The sequence below is a fragment of the Tachyglossus aculeatus genome, chromosome 27 (assembly GCF_015852505.1).
Source record: "Tachyglossus aculeatus isolate mTacAcu1 chromosome 27, mTacAcu1.pri, whole genome shotgun sequence".
Lineage (NCBI taxonomy): Eukaryota > Metazoa > Chordata > Mammalia > Monotremata > Tachyglossidae > Tachyglossus > Tachyglossus aculeatus.
This window is the reverse complement of record NC_052092.1, coordinates 971997-989737: the sequence shown is the minus strand read 5'-3', so window position 1 is coordinate 989737 and position 17741 is coordinate 971997. Positions and strand designations below refer to the sequence as shown.

The window sequence follows — 17741 nt, the reverse complement described above, 5'->3', positions numbered from 1 at the left end:
GCTTAGTACGGTGCTCTGCACGCAGTAAGCGCTCAATAAATACAATTGAATGAATAACAAATATAAGACGGGAGGCCGGGAGGTGATTTGGGGGCAGGAAGAGGCGAGTACCCAACAGTGAGGGGATGCAAAACTAGCAGCAAGTGGGTGAAATGGGGTGAGAAGATTGAGCAATCATCAGGGAAGGCTTCCTGGAGGAGATGTGATCGCGGAAGGGCTTTGAAGATAATAATAATGGTATTTGTTAAGCGCTTACTATGTGCAAAGCACCGTTCTAAGCGCTGGGGGGGTACAAGGTGATCAAGTTGTCCCATGTGGGGCTCACAATCTTAATCCCCATTTTACAGATGAGGTCCCTGAGGCCCAGGGAAGTGAAGTGATTTGCCCAAAGTCACACAGCTGACAAGCGGCGGAGCGGGGATTTGAACCCATGACCTCTGACTCCCAAGCCCGGGCTCTTTCCACTGATGATGGATTGATGAGCTATCGAAAATAAGTGTGCCAGCTGGAGTGGAATGGGAGAGGCGTGAGAAGTAGGAGGCCTTCCCAGGCTGAGCCCCCTCCTTCCTCTCCCCCTCGTCCCCCTCTCAATCAATCAATCATATTTATTGAGTGCTTACTGTGTGCAGAGCACTGTACTAAGCGCTTAATCCCCATTAAACTCTCCAAGCTCTCCATCCCCCCCTCATACCTCCTTCTCTTCCCCACAGCACCTGTATATATGTATATATGTTTGTACATATTTATTACTCTATTTATTTATTTTACTTGTACATATCTATTCCATTTATTTTATTTTGTTAATATATTTGGTTTTGTTCTCTGTCTCCCCCTTCTAGACTGTGAGCCCGCTGTTGGGTAGGGACTGTCTCTATGGGTTGCCAACTTGTACTTCCCAAGCGCTTAGTACAGTGCTCTGCACACAGTTAAGCACTCAATAAATACGATTGATTGAAGTAGGAGGAGAGGGCTGATAGAAAATCACGGGCAGTCAGTCCTGTGGAAAGCCAGCTGGTGAAAGTCAACTGTGGGCAGAATGATTGTCTCTAACTCAGGTGGAGAGCGTCCAAGCGAAGGCCAGGATAATAATAATAATAATGATGATGGCATTTATTAAGCGCTTACTATGTGCAGAGCACTGTTTTAAGCGCTGGGGAGGTTACAAGGTGATCAGGTTGTCCCATGGGGGGCTCACAGTCTTAATCCCCATTTAATCCCCAGGATGGTTGGAGGTCTTTTTTTATGCCATCGAGTCGTGTCCGACCCATAGCAGCGTGGTTCAGTGGAAAGAGCCCGGGCTTTGGAGTCAGAGGTCATGGGTTCAAATCCTGGCTCCACCAATTGTCAGCTGTGTGACTTTGGGCAAGTCACTTCATTCATTCATTCAATCGTATTTATTGAGCGCTTACTGTGTGCAGAGCACTGTAGCAAGTGCTTGGGAAGTACAAGTTGGCAGCATTCATTCAGTTCATTCAGTCGTATTTATTGGGCGCTTACTGTGTGCAGAGCACTGTACTAAGCACTTGGGAAGTACAAGTTGGCAACATTCATTCAATTCATTCAATCGTCTTTATTGCGCGCTTACTGTGTGCAGAGCACTGTACTAAGCGCTTGGGAAGTACAAGTTGGCAACATTCATTCAATTCATTCAACCGTATTTATTGCACGCTTACTGTGTGCAGAGCACTGTACTAAGCGCTTGGGAAGTACAAGTCGGCAACATAAAGAGCCGGTCCCTACCCAACAACGGGCTCACAGTCTAGAAGGGGGAGACAGACCACGCAACAAAACATGTGGACAGGTGCCAAGTCATTCCCTGTCCCACATGGGGCTCACAATCTTAATCCCCATTTTACAGATGAGCCGAATGGGCGGGGCTTCGTAGTCGAGTGTGTTTGTAAGTATTTATTACTCTATTTATTTATTTTATTTGTACATATTTATTCTATTTATTTTATTTTGTTAATATGCTTTGTTTTGTCGTCTGTCTCCCCCTTCTAGACTGTGAGCCTGCTGTTGGGTAGGGACCGTCTCTAGAGATTGCCGACTTGGACTTCCCAAGTGCTTAGTCCAGTGCTCCGTACACAGTAAGCGCTCAATAAATAATAATAATAATGACATTTATTAATTTATTAATTTATTAATTTGTTATTATTATTATGCCATTATTATTATTATTTATTGAGCGCTTACTATATGCAAAGCACTGTTCTAAGCGCTGGGGAGGTAACAAGGCGATCAGGTTGTCCCACGGGGGGGGCTCCCAGCCTTCATCCCCATTTTCCAGATGAGGGAACCGAGGCCTGGAGAAGTGAAGTGACTCGCCCAAAGTCACAGAGCTGACAAGTGGCGGAGCCGGGATAATAATAATAATGACGGCATTTATTAGGCACTTACTATGTGCAAAGCACTGTTCTAAGCGCTGAAGAAGTTACAAGGTGATCAGGTTGTCCCCCGAGGGGCTCCCAGTCTTCAACCCCATTTTCCAGATGAGGGAAACGAGGCCCGGAGAAGTGAAGTGACTCGCCCAAAGTCACACAGCTGACAAGTGGAGGAGCCGGGATAATAATAATAATAATAATGACGGCATTTATTAAGCGCTTACTATGTGCAAAGCACTGTTCTAAGCGCTGGGGAGGTTACAAGGCAATCAGGTTGTCCCCCGGGGGGGCTCACAGTCTTCATCCCCATTTTCCAGATGAGGGAACCGAGGCCCGGAGAAGTGAAGTGACTTGCTCACAGAATAATAATAATAACAACAACAACAATAATAATAATGGCATTTATTAAGCGCTTACTCTGTGCAAAGCACTGTTCTAAGCGCTGGGGGGATACAAGGTGATCAGGTTGTCCCACTTGGGGCTCACAGTCTTAATCCCGTTTTACAGGTGAGGTAACTGAGGCCCAGAGAAGTTTAAAGTGGCTTGCCCAAGGTCCCACAGCTGACAAGTGGCAGAGCCGGGATTCGACCCTTCCCAGACTGAGCCCCTTCCTTCCTCTCCCCCTCGTCCCCCTCTCCATCCCCACTCCATCTTACCTCCTTCCCTTCCCCACAGCACCTGTATATATGTATATGTTTGTACATATTTATTGCTCTATTTATTTTATTTGTACCTATCTATTCTATTTATTCTATTTTGTTAGTAGGTTTGGTTTTGTTCTCTGTCTCCCCCTTTTAGACTGTGAGCCCACTGTTGGGTAGGGACTGTCTCTATATGTTGCCAATTTGTACTTCCCAAGCGCTTAGTACAGTGCTGTGCACATAGTAAGCGCTCAATAAATACGATTGATGATGATGATGACCTCAGACTCCAAAGCCCGGGCTCTTTTCCACTGAGCCACGCTGCTTCCCTACAGAAGTGACTTGCTCATGGAAGACTGTGAGCCCCCCGTAGGCCCACCCGTCCACCTCTGAACCTCCCCAGCGCTTAGAGCAGCGCTTGGCACATAGGAAGCGCTCAGCAAATCATCACCATCATCAATCGTATTTATGGAGCGCTTACTGTGTGCAGAGCACCGGACTAAGCGCTTGGGAAGTCCAAATTGGCAACATCTAAAGACAGTCCCTACCCAACAGTGGGCTCCCAGTCGAAATGGCATTATTGATGAACTCATTAATGAATACGATGGGGGGAATGAGTGGGCAGGGCCTAGGGGCGGGGCCTGGAGTCGAGGGATGGGGATTGGGGCGGATTCCCGTTCTTCCCGCTCCTCCCACTCCCTCCTCCTCCTCCTCCTCCTCCTCCTCCCTGCAGCCCCACCCCCGGGGCGGCGGTGTCTGCGCCTCCTGCACCTTGACGCAGACATAGCTGCCTCCCTCCTTTCCTCCTCCATCCCTCCTTCATCCCTCCTTCTCTCCATCCCTCCTCCATCCCTCCTTCATCCCTCCTCCATTGGCATCGCAGTCGGTGTGTGCCCAGGTGCCATGTCCCCGCGGCGGCCTTGAAGTATGCTGCGCCTGCCCACCCTCTTCCTCCTCCTCCTCCTCCTCCTCCTCTTCTTCGTCCTCCTCCTCGTCCTCCCCGCCGACGCCAGCAACCCCCGCACAGGTAATCTTCCTCCTCCTCCTCCTCAATCAATCAATCGTATTTATTGAGCGCTTACTATGTGCAGAGCACTGTACTAAGCGCTTGGGAAGTACAAATTGGCAACACATAGAGACAGTCCCTACCCAACAGTGGGCTCACAGTCTGAAAGAGTGGGCTCACAGTCTCCTCCTATGTGCCAATGTGCTTGGTTTTGTTCTCTGTCTCCCCCCCCCTTTTAATAATAATTGGCATTTGTTAAGCGCTTACTATGTGCCAAGCACCGTTCTAAGCGCTGGGGAGGATACGGGGTGATCAGGTTGTCCCATGCGGGGCTCACAGTCTTAATCCCCATTTTACAGATGAGGTCACCGAGGCCCAGAGAAGTTAAGTGACTTGCCCAAGAGCGCACAGCAGACATGTGGTGGAGGCGGGATTCGAACCCGTGACCTCTGACTCCAAAGCCCGGGCTCTTTCCACTGAGCCACGCTGCTTCTCTAGACTGTAAGCCTACTGTTGGGTAGGGCCTGTCTCTATATGTTGCCAACTTGGACTTCCCAAGCGCTTAGTCCAGTGCTCTGCACACAGTAAGCGCTCAATAAATACGATTGATGATGATGGTGATGACTTCCTACTATGTGCCAGTATGCTTGGTTTTGTTCTCTGCCTCCCCCCCTTTTAGACTGTAAGCCCACTGTTGGGTAGGGACTGTCTCTAGATGTTGCCAACTTGGACTTCCCAAGCGCTTAGTCCAGTGCTGTGCACACAGTAAGCGCTCAGTAAATACGATTGATGATGATGGTGATGACTTCCTACTATGTGCCAGTATGCTTGGTTTTGTTCTCTGTCTCCCCCCCTTTTAGACTGTAAGCCCACTGTTGGGTAGGGCCCGTCTCTAGATGTTGCCAACTTGGACTTCCCAAGCGCTTAGTCCAGTGCTCTGCACACACTAAGCGCTCAATAAATACGATTGATGGTGATGACTTCCCAAGCGCTTAGTTCAGTGCTCTGCACACAGTAAGCGCTCAATAAATACGATTGATGATGATGGTGATGACTTCCCAAGCGCTTAGTTCAGTGCTCTGCACACAGTAAGCGCTCAGTAAATACGATTGGTGATGATGGTGATGACTTCCCAAGCGCTTAGTCCAGTGCTCTGCACCCGGTAAGCGCTCAGTAAATACGATTGAATGAATGGATGGATGAATGAAGCACTGTCCTAAGCACCTCCCCCGGGGGGCCGAGACTGTGAGCCTGCTGTTGGGTAGGGACTGTCTCTTTATGTTGCCAATTTGTACTTCCCAAGCGCTTAGTACAGTGCTCTGCACATACTAAGCGCTCAATAAATACGATTGATGATGATGATGATGATGACCGTCTCTAGATGTTGCCAACTTGGACTTCCCAAGCGCTTAGTACAGTGCTCTGCACCCGGTAAGCGCTCAATAAATACGATTGAATGAATGAATGAGCAGGGCCGGGCCGGGCGTGGGGGGATGGGGAACGATGATGATCAGGATAATGGGGGGATTTGTTAAGCGCTTACTCCGTGCCAAGCGCTGTGCTAAGCGTTGGATGTGGGGGCCGTCTCTATATGTTGCCAACTTGTACTTCCCAAGCGCTTAGTCCAGTGCTCTGCCCCTAGTAAGCGCTCAATAAATTCGATTGAATGAATGAATGAATTTGTTAAGCGCTTACTCCGTGCCAAGCGCTGTGCTAAGCGTTGGATGTGGGGGCCGTCTCTATATGTTGCCAAGTTGGACTTCCCAAGTGCTTAGGACAGTGCTCTGCACCCAGTAAGCGCTCAATAAATACGATTGAATGAATGAATGAATGTGGCCCACTGTTGGGTAGGAAACGTCTCTATATGTTGCCAACTTGTTCTTCCCCAGCGCTTAGTACAGTGCTCTGCACACAGTAAGCGCTCAATAAATACGATAGAATGAATGAATGAATGTGGCCCGCTGTTGGGGACCGTCTCTAGATGTTGCCAACTTGTACTTCCCCAGCACTTAGTACAATGCTCTGCACACAGTAAGCGCTCAGTAAATACGATTGAATGAGTGAATGAGTGCAGCTCGGCTGGGGGAGACACCCCGGGCGAGGAGCCATGGGAAGGGGCATCATCCCCACCCCCCGACACCCATACCGTCCATGGGGGCCGGGGGATCGTCCTTCTCTACTGCTGAATTGTGCTTTCCGAGCGTTTAAGGCAGCACTCTGCACCCTGTAAGCGCTCAATATGTTTGAGTGAATGAATGAATTGTACTTTCTGAGCGCTTAGAGCAGCGCTCTGCACCCAGTAAGCGCTCAGTACATACGGTTGAATGAATGACTCCACTCTCTCAGCGCTTAGTTCAGTGCTCTGCACCCAGTAAGCGCTCAATAAATTCGGTTGAGTGAATGAATTGGAATTTCCGAGCGCTTAGTGCAGTGTTCTGCACCCAATAAGCTCTCAATACATGCGGTTGAATGAATGAATTGTACTTTCCGACCTCTTAGCGCAGTGCTCTGCACCCAGTAAGCGCTCAATACATATGGTTGAATGAATGCATTGTACTTTCTGAGCGCGTAGTTCAGCTCTCTACACCCAGTAAGCACTCAAGAAATTCGGTTGAATGAATGAATTGGAATTTCCGAGCGCTTAGTGCACCTCTTCGCCCAGTAAGTGTTCAATAAATACGGCTGAATGAATGAATTGTACTTTCTGAGCACTTAGGCCAGCACCCTGCACCCAGTAAGCGCTCACTATGTAGGAGTGAATGAATGAATTGTACTTTCCAAGGGCTTAGTAGATCGCTCTGCACCCAGTAAGCGCTCAGTAAATACGGTTGAATGAATGAATTGTACTTTCTGAGCGCTTAGGCCAGCGCTCTGCACCCACTAAGTGCTCAATATGTATGAGTGAATGAATTGTACTTTCTGAGCGCCTAGTATAGCGCTCTGCACCCAGTAACCGCTCAATAAATACAGTTGAATGAATGAATTGTACTTTCTGAGCGCTTAGGCCAGCTCTCTGCACCCAGTAAGCGTTCAATATGTATGAGTGAATGAATGAATTGTACTTTCGGAGCACTTAGGCCAGCAATCTGCATCCATTTAAGCGATCAATAAATATGGTTGGATGAATGAATTGTAGTTTCCGAGCATCTAGGTCAGCATGCTGCACCCAGTAAGTGCTCAATAAGTACGGTTGAATGAATGAATTGTAGTTTCTGAGAGCTTAGTCCAGTGTTTGGCACACAGTAAGCGCTCAATAAATATGATTGAATGAATGAATGGCAACCCTCAACCCCCAAACGCTCCAAGGGACCCCAGCCCTGGAGGTGAAGCTGCTCGGGAAGGGCAGAGATGTTGAGATGGGGGACCCCGGCCCCAAAATTTGGGGGGCATCAGCCCGGAAACCCTCTGCCCACCCCTGCGCGGGCTGGGCCTGGGCCTGTGACAGTCTGTGTCAACAACACCACAACGAGCGACGGCCTTTTTGCGGGTCCACGTTGGCCTTTCGACCAACACACCGGCTCAGGTGACCTCACAACCGGCGGGCGTCTTCTCCAAATCATCGTACTTGTTAAGCGCGTGCTGTGTGCCAAGCCCTGGGGTTAGATACAGATTAGGGATTGAATGAATGACTCCCCACAGCACATACGTATCTATCTGTATATATCTGTAATTGATTGTTTTATCTATTTGTATTAATGTCTGTCTCCCCCTCTAGACCGTGAGCTCGTTGTTGGGTAGGGACCGTCTCTATATGTTTCCAACTTGGACTTCCCAAGAGCTTAGTACAGTGCTCCGCACACAGTAAGCGCTCAATAAATACGATTGAACGAATGAATGAATTAGGGCAGACCCAGTCCCTGGCCCATGTGGGGCTCTCACACCGTTAATCCCCATTTTCCAGATGAGGAAACTGAGGCCCAGAGAAGTGAAGCGACTCACCCAGCGTCACACAGCAGACGCGTGGCGGAGACGGGATTAGAACCTGTGACCTTTGTCTTCCAGGCCCCGACTATATACGCTAAGCCACACTCTCTGTAATAATAATGATGGTATTTGTTAAGCGCTTACTATGTGCCAAGCACCGTTCTAAGCACCGGGGGAGATACAAGGTAATCAGGTTGTCCTATGTGGGGCTCATAGTCTTCATCCCCATTTTACAGATGAGGTCACTGAGGCCAAGTGAAGTGACTTGCCCATATAATCTTGCCTTATAATCTACTTATGTGTATATAATAATAATAATGGCATCTATTAAGCGCTTACTATGTGCAAAGCACTGTTCTAAGCGCTGGGGAGGATGCAAGATGATCAGGTTGTCCCACGGGGGGTTCACAGTCTTAATCCCCATTTGACAGATGAGGGAACTGAGGCACCGAGAAATGAAGTGACTTGCCCAAAGTCACACAGCTGACAAATGGCGGAGTCGGGATATGTGTGTAAATAGCGTATTCCCGATTTCCCCGGGAGAGGGGCAAAGGAAGAGACTCGTCTCCCAGGCCGACCAACTGTGAGTCACACTCCACGTTCACGAGGACAAATTCGGGACCTCTGGACCCTCACGGGTGACTCAGTTTCCCCGGCCCGGAGGGGAGGCCTCCGGGTTGACTCTCCATCATGGGGCTTCGGGATGCCTCACTGTCCCCTTCCTGAAGGCACTGTGGGCAGGGATTGCCTCTCTTTATTGCTGAATTTTATTTTCCAAGCGCTTGACTGCCTTTGGATCCATTTTACACCCCCCTGTCTCCAACTCCCCCGGGGGGAAAAACAAGCCACGAGATGAGGAAGTGACCGGGAGAGGAGGATGTCCTGTGTGTATGTGTGCAAACAAGACCTGGGACTCCAGGTTCTCTGTTTTGCTTTCCAAACCACATTCCACCCAGCAGATCCTGACTTTGGGATTGCAAAACAAAAATCAGAAATGCTGAATTGGGGCATGTGGGGGGATTGAGAAAAATGATTTCTAATTACAGGAAAAACCCAATGGCTGGACGTGTGTGTGTATGTGTGTGTTTGACACACTCCTTCATCTCTGTTTGGAAACCTTACCTGGGTTCCCCAAATCACCGGACTGACGTTCTGGATAGATTTTTCTCCCGGCTGAGGTGTTGGGAGGGTCCCACCCGAAAGGACCCTGCCGCCATTTGACCGGATCCATTTTCCGGCCGCCCTCGCTGCCGACCGCTAGCCCCGAGGCTGACGTTGCAGCCCGGAGGGTGGGCAACAGCAAGACCCAGGAGCCTGGCTTCTTACTGGAAGAGAAACATTTTGTGCCTGTCATGGGAAAGGGGAGGGGGAAGATTGCCAAAGTCTAGAAAGCAGCAAGCTTTTCCTGTACAGTTGCCAAGACAACGGTGGCAGCTAATTGGGCCATTGTAGGCTGGGCGATGGAGGACTGTAGGAAAAGAGGCCAAAAGGGATAAGCCACCCTGGCTGACTGAAGAATTTCCGGGGCAGGGTGAAAATAGGGGCCCCATTTAGAAGCAGCATGGACTAGTGGATAGAGCACGGGCCCGAGAGTCAGAAGGTCGTGGGTTCTAATCCCGGCTCCGCCGCTTGTCTGCTGCGTGACCTTGGGCGAGTCGCTTCACCTCTCTGGGCCTCCGTTCCCTCCTCCGTAAAACGGGAATCGAGCCTGTGAGCCCCACATGGGACTGGGACCGTGTCCGACCCAATTTGCTTGTATCCGCCCAAGCGTTCGGTACAGTGCCTGGAACATAGTAAGCGCATAACAAATACCATAATTATTGTTATCCACGGTGAAGACAGGGGTAGGGGAAGAGGTAGCCCATCCCTCATCTGTAAAAATGGGGATTGAGTGTGAGCTCAGTGTGGGACAGGGACTGTGTCCAACCTGATTAATTTGTATCTAGCCTAGTGCTTAGAGTAGTGCTTGGCACATAGTAAGTACTTAACAAGTACCACAATTATAATTATTATTATTATTATGTGTGCTTGCTTTCTTACTGAGCTCTGGCCGGGAGACACCTTGATGTGAAGTGTTCACAATCCCCCAAAGCACTCTGTGCACATTTTGCAGACTTTATTGTTTCCTCCTAACTACAATTCCCTGGACTGCGAGCTCCTTGGGGGTAGCGATTGGGTCTACTGTTGTCGCCGTGGTGCTCTCCCAGTGGCTTCCTAGTACCGAGTAGCTCGACAGATACCGTAAACACTCCGTAAATGCCACAGACTGACCAGTGTCACCACCCAGAGGTCCAGAAACAGTGCTTGGCACATAGTAAGCGCTTAACAAATACCAACATTACCGTTATTATGATCAACTCCATCCCCCTGCCTCCCGGCAGGGCTGCCCTCCTCCACGCCCAGACAGATGTTTCAACTGCCCTTCGCTCTGCGCCTGGCATCTGCCGTCTTGGCAACCCCATTTGGATTACCCAAAGCTCTGACTTGTAGCTGCCAGTGAGAAAGGAGGGGGTCACAGGATCCCGGGGAACAATAAAACGAAGTTTGGGATGATGAATCCCGGTTACTTTTTAGCCCTTCCTTCCTTCCTTCCTTTCCACCCCTCTCCCTTCCGGCCTGTTCCAAACTCCGACCGAGCTTCAGGACATCCCTGGGGCCTGCTGTAGAAATCCGCGCTGACAAACAGCTTGATGACATTATCTGCCCCCGGAAAGACAGTCTGTCTCCTCTTTGCCTAATGTTCTGGATTCCGCCGACAGACGTCAGAGAAGCCAACCCTGGCAGAGGCCCCTGCCCGGAGTCTGGTGCCGGCATTTGGCACGGGGCTGGAGGCCGACCGCTCTCCCCACTCCCTGATGGTCACCTCCCTCTGCCCTCCGACCCCGTCTGGGGAGCCCAAGACGGACTCCCCCGTCCCCCCGTGGACCCCCGTCCCTTTCCCAACGGACTCGAGCGCGTAGGTCACGCCGTGGTGGAAGATGAGGGATTGATCGGGGAAGGCTTCCTGGAGGAGAGGTGCTTTCAGAAGGGTTTAAAAGATGGGGAAAGAGGTGGTCTGCTGGAGGGGGAGGGACTGTCTCTATATGTTGCCAATTTGTACTTCCCAAGCGCTTAGTACAGTGCTGTGCACACAGTAAGCGCTCAATAAATATGATTGATTGATTGAGTGAGAGGGACGAGGCACAGGATGGGTGAAGAGAGAATCGATGGCTTTTATCAGGTTGAGCACTGTACCTAACATCAATAATAATCGTGTTATTTAAGCGCTTACTATGTATCAAACACTGTTCTAAGCATTGGGAAAGATACAAGATCATCATCATTCAGTGGTATTTATTGAGTGCTTACTGTATGCAGAACACTGTAGTAAGCGCTTGGGGGAATACGATACGACAATAAACAGACACATTCCCCACCCACGGCAAGCTTGCAGTCTAGATGCGGGGGAGACAGACATTAATAGACAGAGAAGCAGCGTGGCTCGGTGGAAAGAGCACGGGCTTGGGAGTCAGAGGTAATGGGTTCAAATCTCAGCTCCGCCAATTGTCAGCTGTGTGACTTTGGGCATGTCACAACTTCTCTGTGCCTCAGTTCCCTCATCTGGAAAATGGGGATGAAGACTGTGAGCCCCAGGTGGGACAACCTGATCACCTTGTAACCTCCCCAGTGCTTAGAACAGTGCTTTGCACATAGTAAGTGCTTAATAAATGCCATTATTATTATTATTAATAATATAAATAAATTACAGATACGTATGTACGTAAGTGCCGTCAGATCAGACACAGTCCTTATCCCACATAAGTATGATGGAAAACAAGTTTTAAGTCCCCATTTTCCAGATGAGGTAACTGAGGCACAGAGAAGTGAAGTGACTTGCTCAGGGTCTCCCAGCAGGCATGTGGCAGAGCCGGGATTAGAACCCAGCTCCTCTGACACCCAGCCCTGGGCTCTTTCCACTCAGCCACACTGCTCCCTGGGAAAGCACTTGGGAAAGAATAATACAACGAAATTGGCTGAAATGTTCCCAGCACACAACAAACACAGTCCAGAGGAAGAGACAAACAGCAATATAAATTAATAAATTATGGTTACGTACATAAGTGTTTTGGGGCTGAGGGTGAGGCAGATATCAAAAGCCAAAGGTCACAGATCCAAGAGCCTAAATGACGCAGAAGGGAGAGGGAGCCGGGGAAAATGATAATAATAATAATAATAATGGCATTTATTAAGCGCTTACTATGAGCACAGCACTGTTCTAAGCACTAGGGAGGTTACAGGGTGATCAGGTTGTCCCACGGTTGCTCACAGTCTTCATCCCCATTTTCCAGATGAGGTAACTGAGGCTCAGAGAAGTGAAGTGACTTGCCCAAAGTCACACAGCTGACAATTGGCGGAGCTGGGATTTGAACCCATGACCTCTGACTCCAAAGCCCAGGCTCTTTCCACTGAGCCACACTTAGAACAGTCCTTGGTACATAGTAAGCGCTTAACAAATACCATTATTATGATGTCAGTGTGTCTGAATGAGAAACCAACGGGGTATGCTAGGGGCAGACTCTGTGGTGAAGTGAAGGACACATAAAGTCCCTGGATAATAGTAATAATAATAATAGTAATGATGGCATTTATTAAGCACTTACTATGTGTCAAGCACTGTTCTAGTTGCTGGGATAGATTCGGATTAATCAGGTTGGACACAGTTCGTGTCCCACGTGGGGCTCACAGTCTAAGTAGAAAGGAGACCGAGGCCCAGAGAGGTGAAGGGACTTGCCCAAGGGCACACAGCAGACAAGTAGTAGAGCTGGGATCAGATCCCAGGTCACCTGATTCCCAGATCCGTGCTCTTCCCGCTAGGCCAAGTTGCTTCTCAGATTTCCAAATCCTTTCCAAATGAGAATCCACCTCCCCTCTCCTCGGCATTTATGAACGTATTTATTTGTCCATTCAATGCTTTTATTCAGCTTTTTTATCCTGATATGTGTGTTCTGTTTCCTTTTACATCTCCTCACTACCTATAAATAATCGTACTGGTCTCCAAGCTCCTTAAGGGGAGAGATTGTGCGTTGGATTTCTGCCGTACTCTCCCAAGTGCTCAGGACAGCGATTAGCGCCCGATGTGTGCTCAGGAAATTGAGCTTCGATTTCTCCTTTTATAACGACTGTGCTTCCTTTATCAAAAATGTCTGGGAAATGGGGCTGGGTGAGCCTGATGCCAGGTGCGCTTGGGGCTGAGTGAAGGTGGCTTTGGGTGAACGTGGGGCTGAGTGAAGATGGCACAGGGTGAGCTTGGCGACCACCCGAGCGGGTTAAGTTCCACTTGGATTTTCAAAGCTGTGTCAATCAGCCCGTCACACCTCTGAAACTCAGCTAGCTTCCTTCCCAATGCAACGCCACTCCTCCCCGGGCCCGGCCTTGGCGCTTAAGTCACTGTTTTAATAATAATTAGGGTATTTGTTAAGCGCTTACTATGTGCCAGGCGCTGGGGTGGATACGAGCCAATGGGGTTGGACACGGTCGTCATCCCCATTTTACAGTTGAGGTAACTGAGGTACGGCGAAGTGACTTGCCCAAGGCCACCCAGCAGAGAAGTGGCGGAGCTAGAATTAGAACCCGCGACCTTCTCACTCCTAGGCCTGGGCTCTATCCACTAAGCCACGCTGTTCCCGAATGAGAAATCAACCGAGAATCCTAGAGGCAGCCTGTGTGGGGAAGGGAAGGTCACATAATAATAATAATGATGGCATTTATTAAGCGCTTACTATGTGCAAAGCACCGTTCTAAGCGCTGGGGAGGTTACAAAGTGATCAGGTTGTGCCACGGAGGGCTCACAGTCTTAATCCCCATTTTACAGATGAGGTAACTGAGGCACAGAGAAGCCACGTGACTTGCCCAAAGGCACACAGCTGACAACTGGCGGAGCCGGGGTTTGAACCCATGACCTCTGACTCCAAACATAAAGTCCTTGGTTAATAAGAATAGTAATGATCATCATCATCATCATCAATCGTATTTATTGAGGCTTCCTGTGTGCAGAGCACTGTACTAAGGGCTTGGGAAGTACAAGTTGGCAACATATAGAGACAGTCCCTGCCCAACAGTGGGCTCACAGTCTAAAAGGGGGAGACAGAGAACAAAACCAAACATACTAACAAAATAAAATAAATAGAATAGGTATGTACAAGTTAAATAGAGTAATAAATATGTACAAACATATATACATATATACAGGTATGTATATATACATATATATACATATATACATATATATGCATATATACATATACATATATACATATACATATATAAATATACATATGTACAGGTATATATATGTATATATATACATATATACAGGTATAATGATGCCATTTACTAAGCACGTATTATGTGTTGAGCACTGTTCTAAGCGCTGGGGTAGTTTCGAGTTAATCACGTTGGACACCTGAAGGTGGGTGGAGAGCCCCTTGGGTGGGAGACGGGGTGGAGGGGAAGGGAAGGGATCTTCAGGGGGCCGGAGGGCATCAGGGCTTGAACCGTTGGCATTGGACTGGGCAGGGGTGGGTAATCTACAGGAGAAAGGGGGGCAGTGGGAGGGAATCACACTCCCCCAAGCGCTTAGTACAGTGCTCGGCACACAGCGAGCGCTCTATAAATCCGATTGAGTGAATGAATGAAAGCAGCGTAGCTTAGTGGAAAGAACCCAGGCCTGAGAGTCAGAAGACCTAGGTTCTAATCCCAGCTCTATCACATGCTTGCTGTGTGACCTTGCGCAAATGGTTTAACTTCTCTGTGCCGTAGTTCTCCAGTTCTCCCTCTTAGATGGTGAGCCCCATGTGGGACAGGGACTTTGTCCTACCTAATTAATTTGTATCTACCCCAGTGCTTAGAACAGTGTTTGCCACTTATAATGATAATGGCATTTATTACTACTACTAATAATAATAATAATGGCATTTATTAAGCGCTTACTACATGCAAAGCACCGTTCTAAGTGCTGGGGAGGTTACAAGGGGATCAGCTTGTCCCACAGGGGGTTCACGGTATTAATCCCCATTTTCCAGATGAGGGAACTGAGGCACAGAGAAGTTAAGTGACTTGCCCAAAGTCATACAGCTGACAATTGGCAGAGCCGGGATTCGAACCCATGACCCCTGACTCCAAAGCCCGGGCTCTTTCCACTGAGCCAAGTGCTTACTAGGTGCTTAAGCGCTGTTCTAAGCGCTTAGTAAGTGCTTAACAAATACTGATAAATAAAAAAAAATCAGCAGGCTGATCTAGTGGAATAACCAAAGGCCTACAATCCTTGAGGGCAGGGATCAGTGCTATCAACTCCATTGGGTTGTCCTCTCCCAGGTGCTTAGTACAGTGCTCTGCACACAGTTAGCGCTCAGTAAATACTGTCGATTAATTTTAATCCTGACTCCATCCCTTGCCTGCTGTGTGATCTTGGGCGAGTCACCTAGCTTCTGCCCGTCACAGAGTCCGCATTTGTAAAAATGGGAATAAGATGCCTTGTCTTGCCCTGCCCCTTAGACTGCAAGTCCCACATGGGAGAGGGCCCCTATCTAATATGCTTATATTGTTTCTGCCCCAGTGTTTGGCACAATGTAAGCATTTAAAGCTTTAAAGTAATCAGTCACCTCGCCCCCTCCTCCCTCACCTCGCTGCTTTCCTATTACAACCCAGCCCACGCACTGCTCTCCTCTAAGGCCAACTTACTCATCGTACCTCGATTTCATCTATCTCACCGCCGACCTCTCGCCCACATCCTGCCTCTGGCCTGCAACTCCCTCCCTCTACAAATCCGACAGACAATGACTGTCCCCCACTTTGATAAAGCCTTATCAAAGGCCCATCTCCTCCAAGAGGCCTTCCCTGACTAAGCCCTCCTTTCGTCTACTCCCGCTCCCTTCTCCGCCGCCTTTGCACTTATATTTTCACCCTTTATTTGCCCCTCCATCAGCCCCACAGCACTTACGTCCATCTCTGTGATTTATTTATCTATATTAATGTCCGTCCTCCCCCTAGACTGTAACATTGTTGGGGGTGGGGGCGGAGGGGAACACGTCTGCCAACTCTGTTAGATTGTGCTCTGCCAATCGCTTGTCTGTTGTATAACCTTGGGCAAGTCACTTAATTTCTCCGTGCCTCAGTTACCTCATCTGTAAAATGGGGATTAAGACTGGGAGCCCCATGTGGGACAAACTTGTACCTACCCCGGTGCTTGGCACTTAGTAAGTCCTTAACAAATGTCTCTATATGTTGCCAACTTGTACGTCCCAAGCGCTTAGTACAGTGCTGTGCACACAGTAAGCGCTCAATAAATACGATTGAATGAATGAATGAATGAATAAATGCCATCATTATTGTTATTAAAGTGGTCTGTGCACAGTAAAGCGATCAGTAAATATGATTAACAAAAAAACCTATTATTGCTATCATTATTTGAGCATGGTGTGAAGAATCTTCAGAGGGGAGGGGCATTTTTAGTGGGAGTCTTTGGTGTTGAGAAGAGCAGTTGTGGGGAATTTCTCAGGTCAGTTGCAGGAAACGTGTTTGGCTATTTCTCTTCTGTGGCTAGGGGATCTGGGCTAGTGACTGGGGCTGGAGGCCACGGCCAGGACTGGGCCTGGGGCTGGGACCGGAGCTGGACGCGGGGGCTGGAGTGGCGGTCCCATTATCTCCCTGCGATATTTATTGATCCCACAAGGACCAGGGCCCGGGAGTGGGAATTGAACTGCTTTGTATCGTATTGTGGTATCTGGTACTTGTTAAGCACTGACTATGAGCCGGGCACGGTCCTAAGCGCTGGGGTAGATATGAGCTAATCAGGTCAGACGCAGTCCCTGTCCCACATGGGGCTCATAGTCTTCACCCCTATTTTACAGATGAGGGAACTGAGGCCCAGAGAAGTGAAGCGATTTGCCTAAGGTCCACAGCAGATAAGTGGCAGAGCTGGGATTAGAACCCAGGTCCTCTGAGCCCCTGGCCTGTGCTCTTTCCACTAGGCCACGCTGCTTCTCATGCTCTCCCAAGTGCTTAGTACAGCACACACGTAAGCACTCAAAAAATACCACTGATATAAGAATGATGAGGACCTGTCCACAAGGAGCTCGAAGTCCACAACCCCTGGGTTTCTTTAATAATAACAATAATAGTCATCATTATGATTATGGTATTTGTTAAGCACTTACTAGATGCCAGGCACTGTACTAAGCACTAGGGTGGATTCAAGCAAATCAGGCTGGAAACAGTTCCTTGTCCCTTGTGGGGCTCACAGTCTCAATCCCCATTTTCCGGGTGAGGTCACTGAGGCACAGAGAAGTGAAGTGACTTACCCAAGGGCACAGAGCAGACCCATGGTGTATTCACAACACCTCAGGGAAACATTTCCTAGCCCCACGGCACTTATGTACATATCTGTAATTTATTATGTTTTTTTACATTAATGTCTGTCTCCCCAACTCTAGACTGTAAGCTCGTGGTAGGCAGGGAACGTGTCTGTTTATTGTTGTACTCTCCCAAGCACTTAGTACAGTGCTCTGCACTCAATAAGCGCTCAGTAAATACAATTGGATGAATGAATCCACCAGGCTGCAGTGGGGAAACTGAGGTCTTGCCTCTTCATCTCAGACATCGCCTCCCCGGCATTCACCGGGGATGGTCCCCTGCGGCTCCTGGGAAAAGAGCGAGGCGGCCTGTGCCGGCCCTCCTTGGCCGCATCCTCGGATCCTGCGGCGATCCAAATCCCGGGATCAGTCTCCTTGCTAGCCGATGCGTCATAATCAT

General features: G+C 48.9%; 1 protein-coding gene across 1 annotated transcript in view; it reads left to right on the top strand.

Moving 5' to 3' along the window:
* The first annotated feature begins 3782 nt into the window (after positions 1 to 3782).
* NPDC1 (neural proliferation, differentiation and control 1) overlaps positions 3783 to 17741 on the top strand; it is a 44911-nt gene continuing 30952 nt past the window's right edge. The window contains exon 1 of the mRNA XM_038767863.1: positions 3783 to 4049. Within this exon, the coding sequence (XP_038623791.1) occupies positions 3950 to 4049 (100 nt within the window). The 5' untranslated portion in view covers positions 3783 to 3949. The remainder of the gene's footprint in view (positions 4050 to 17741) is intronic.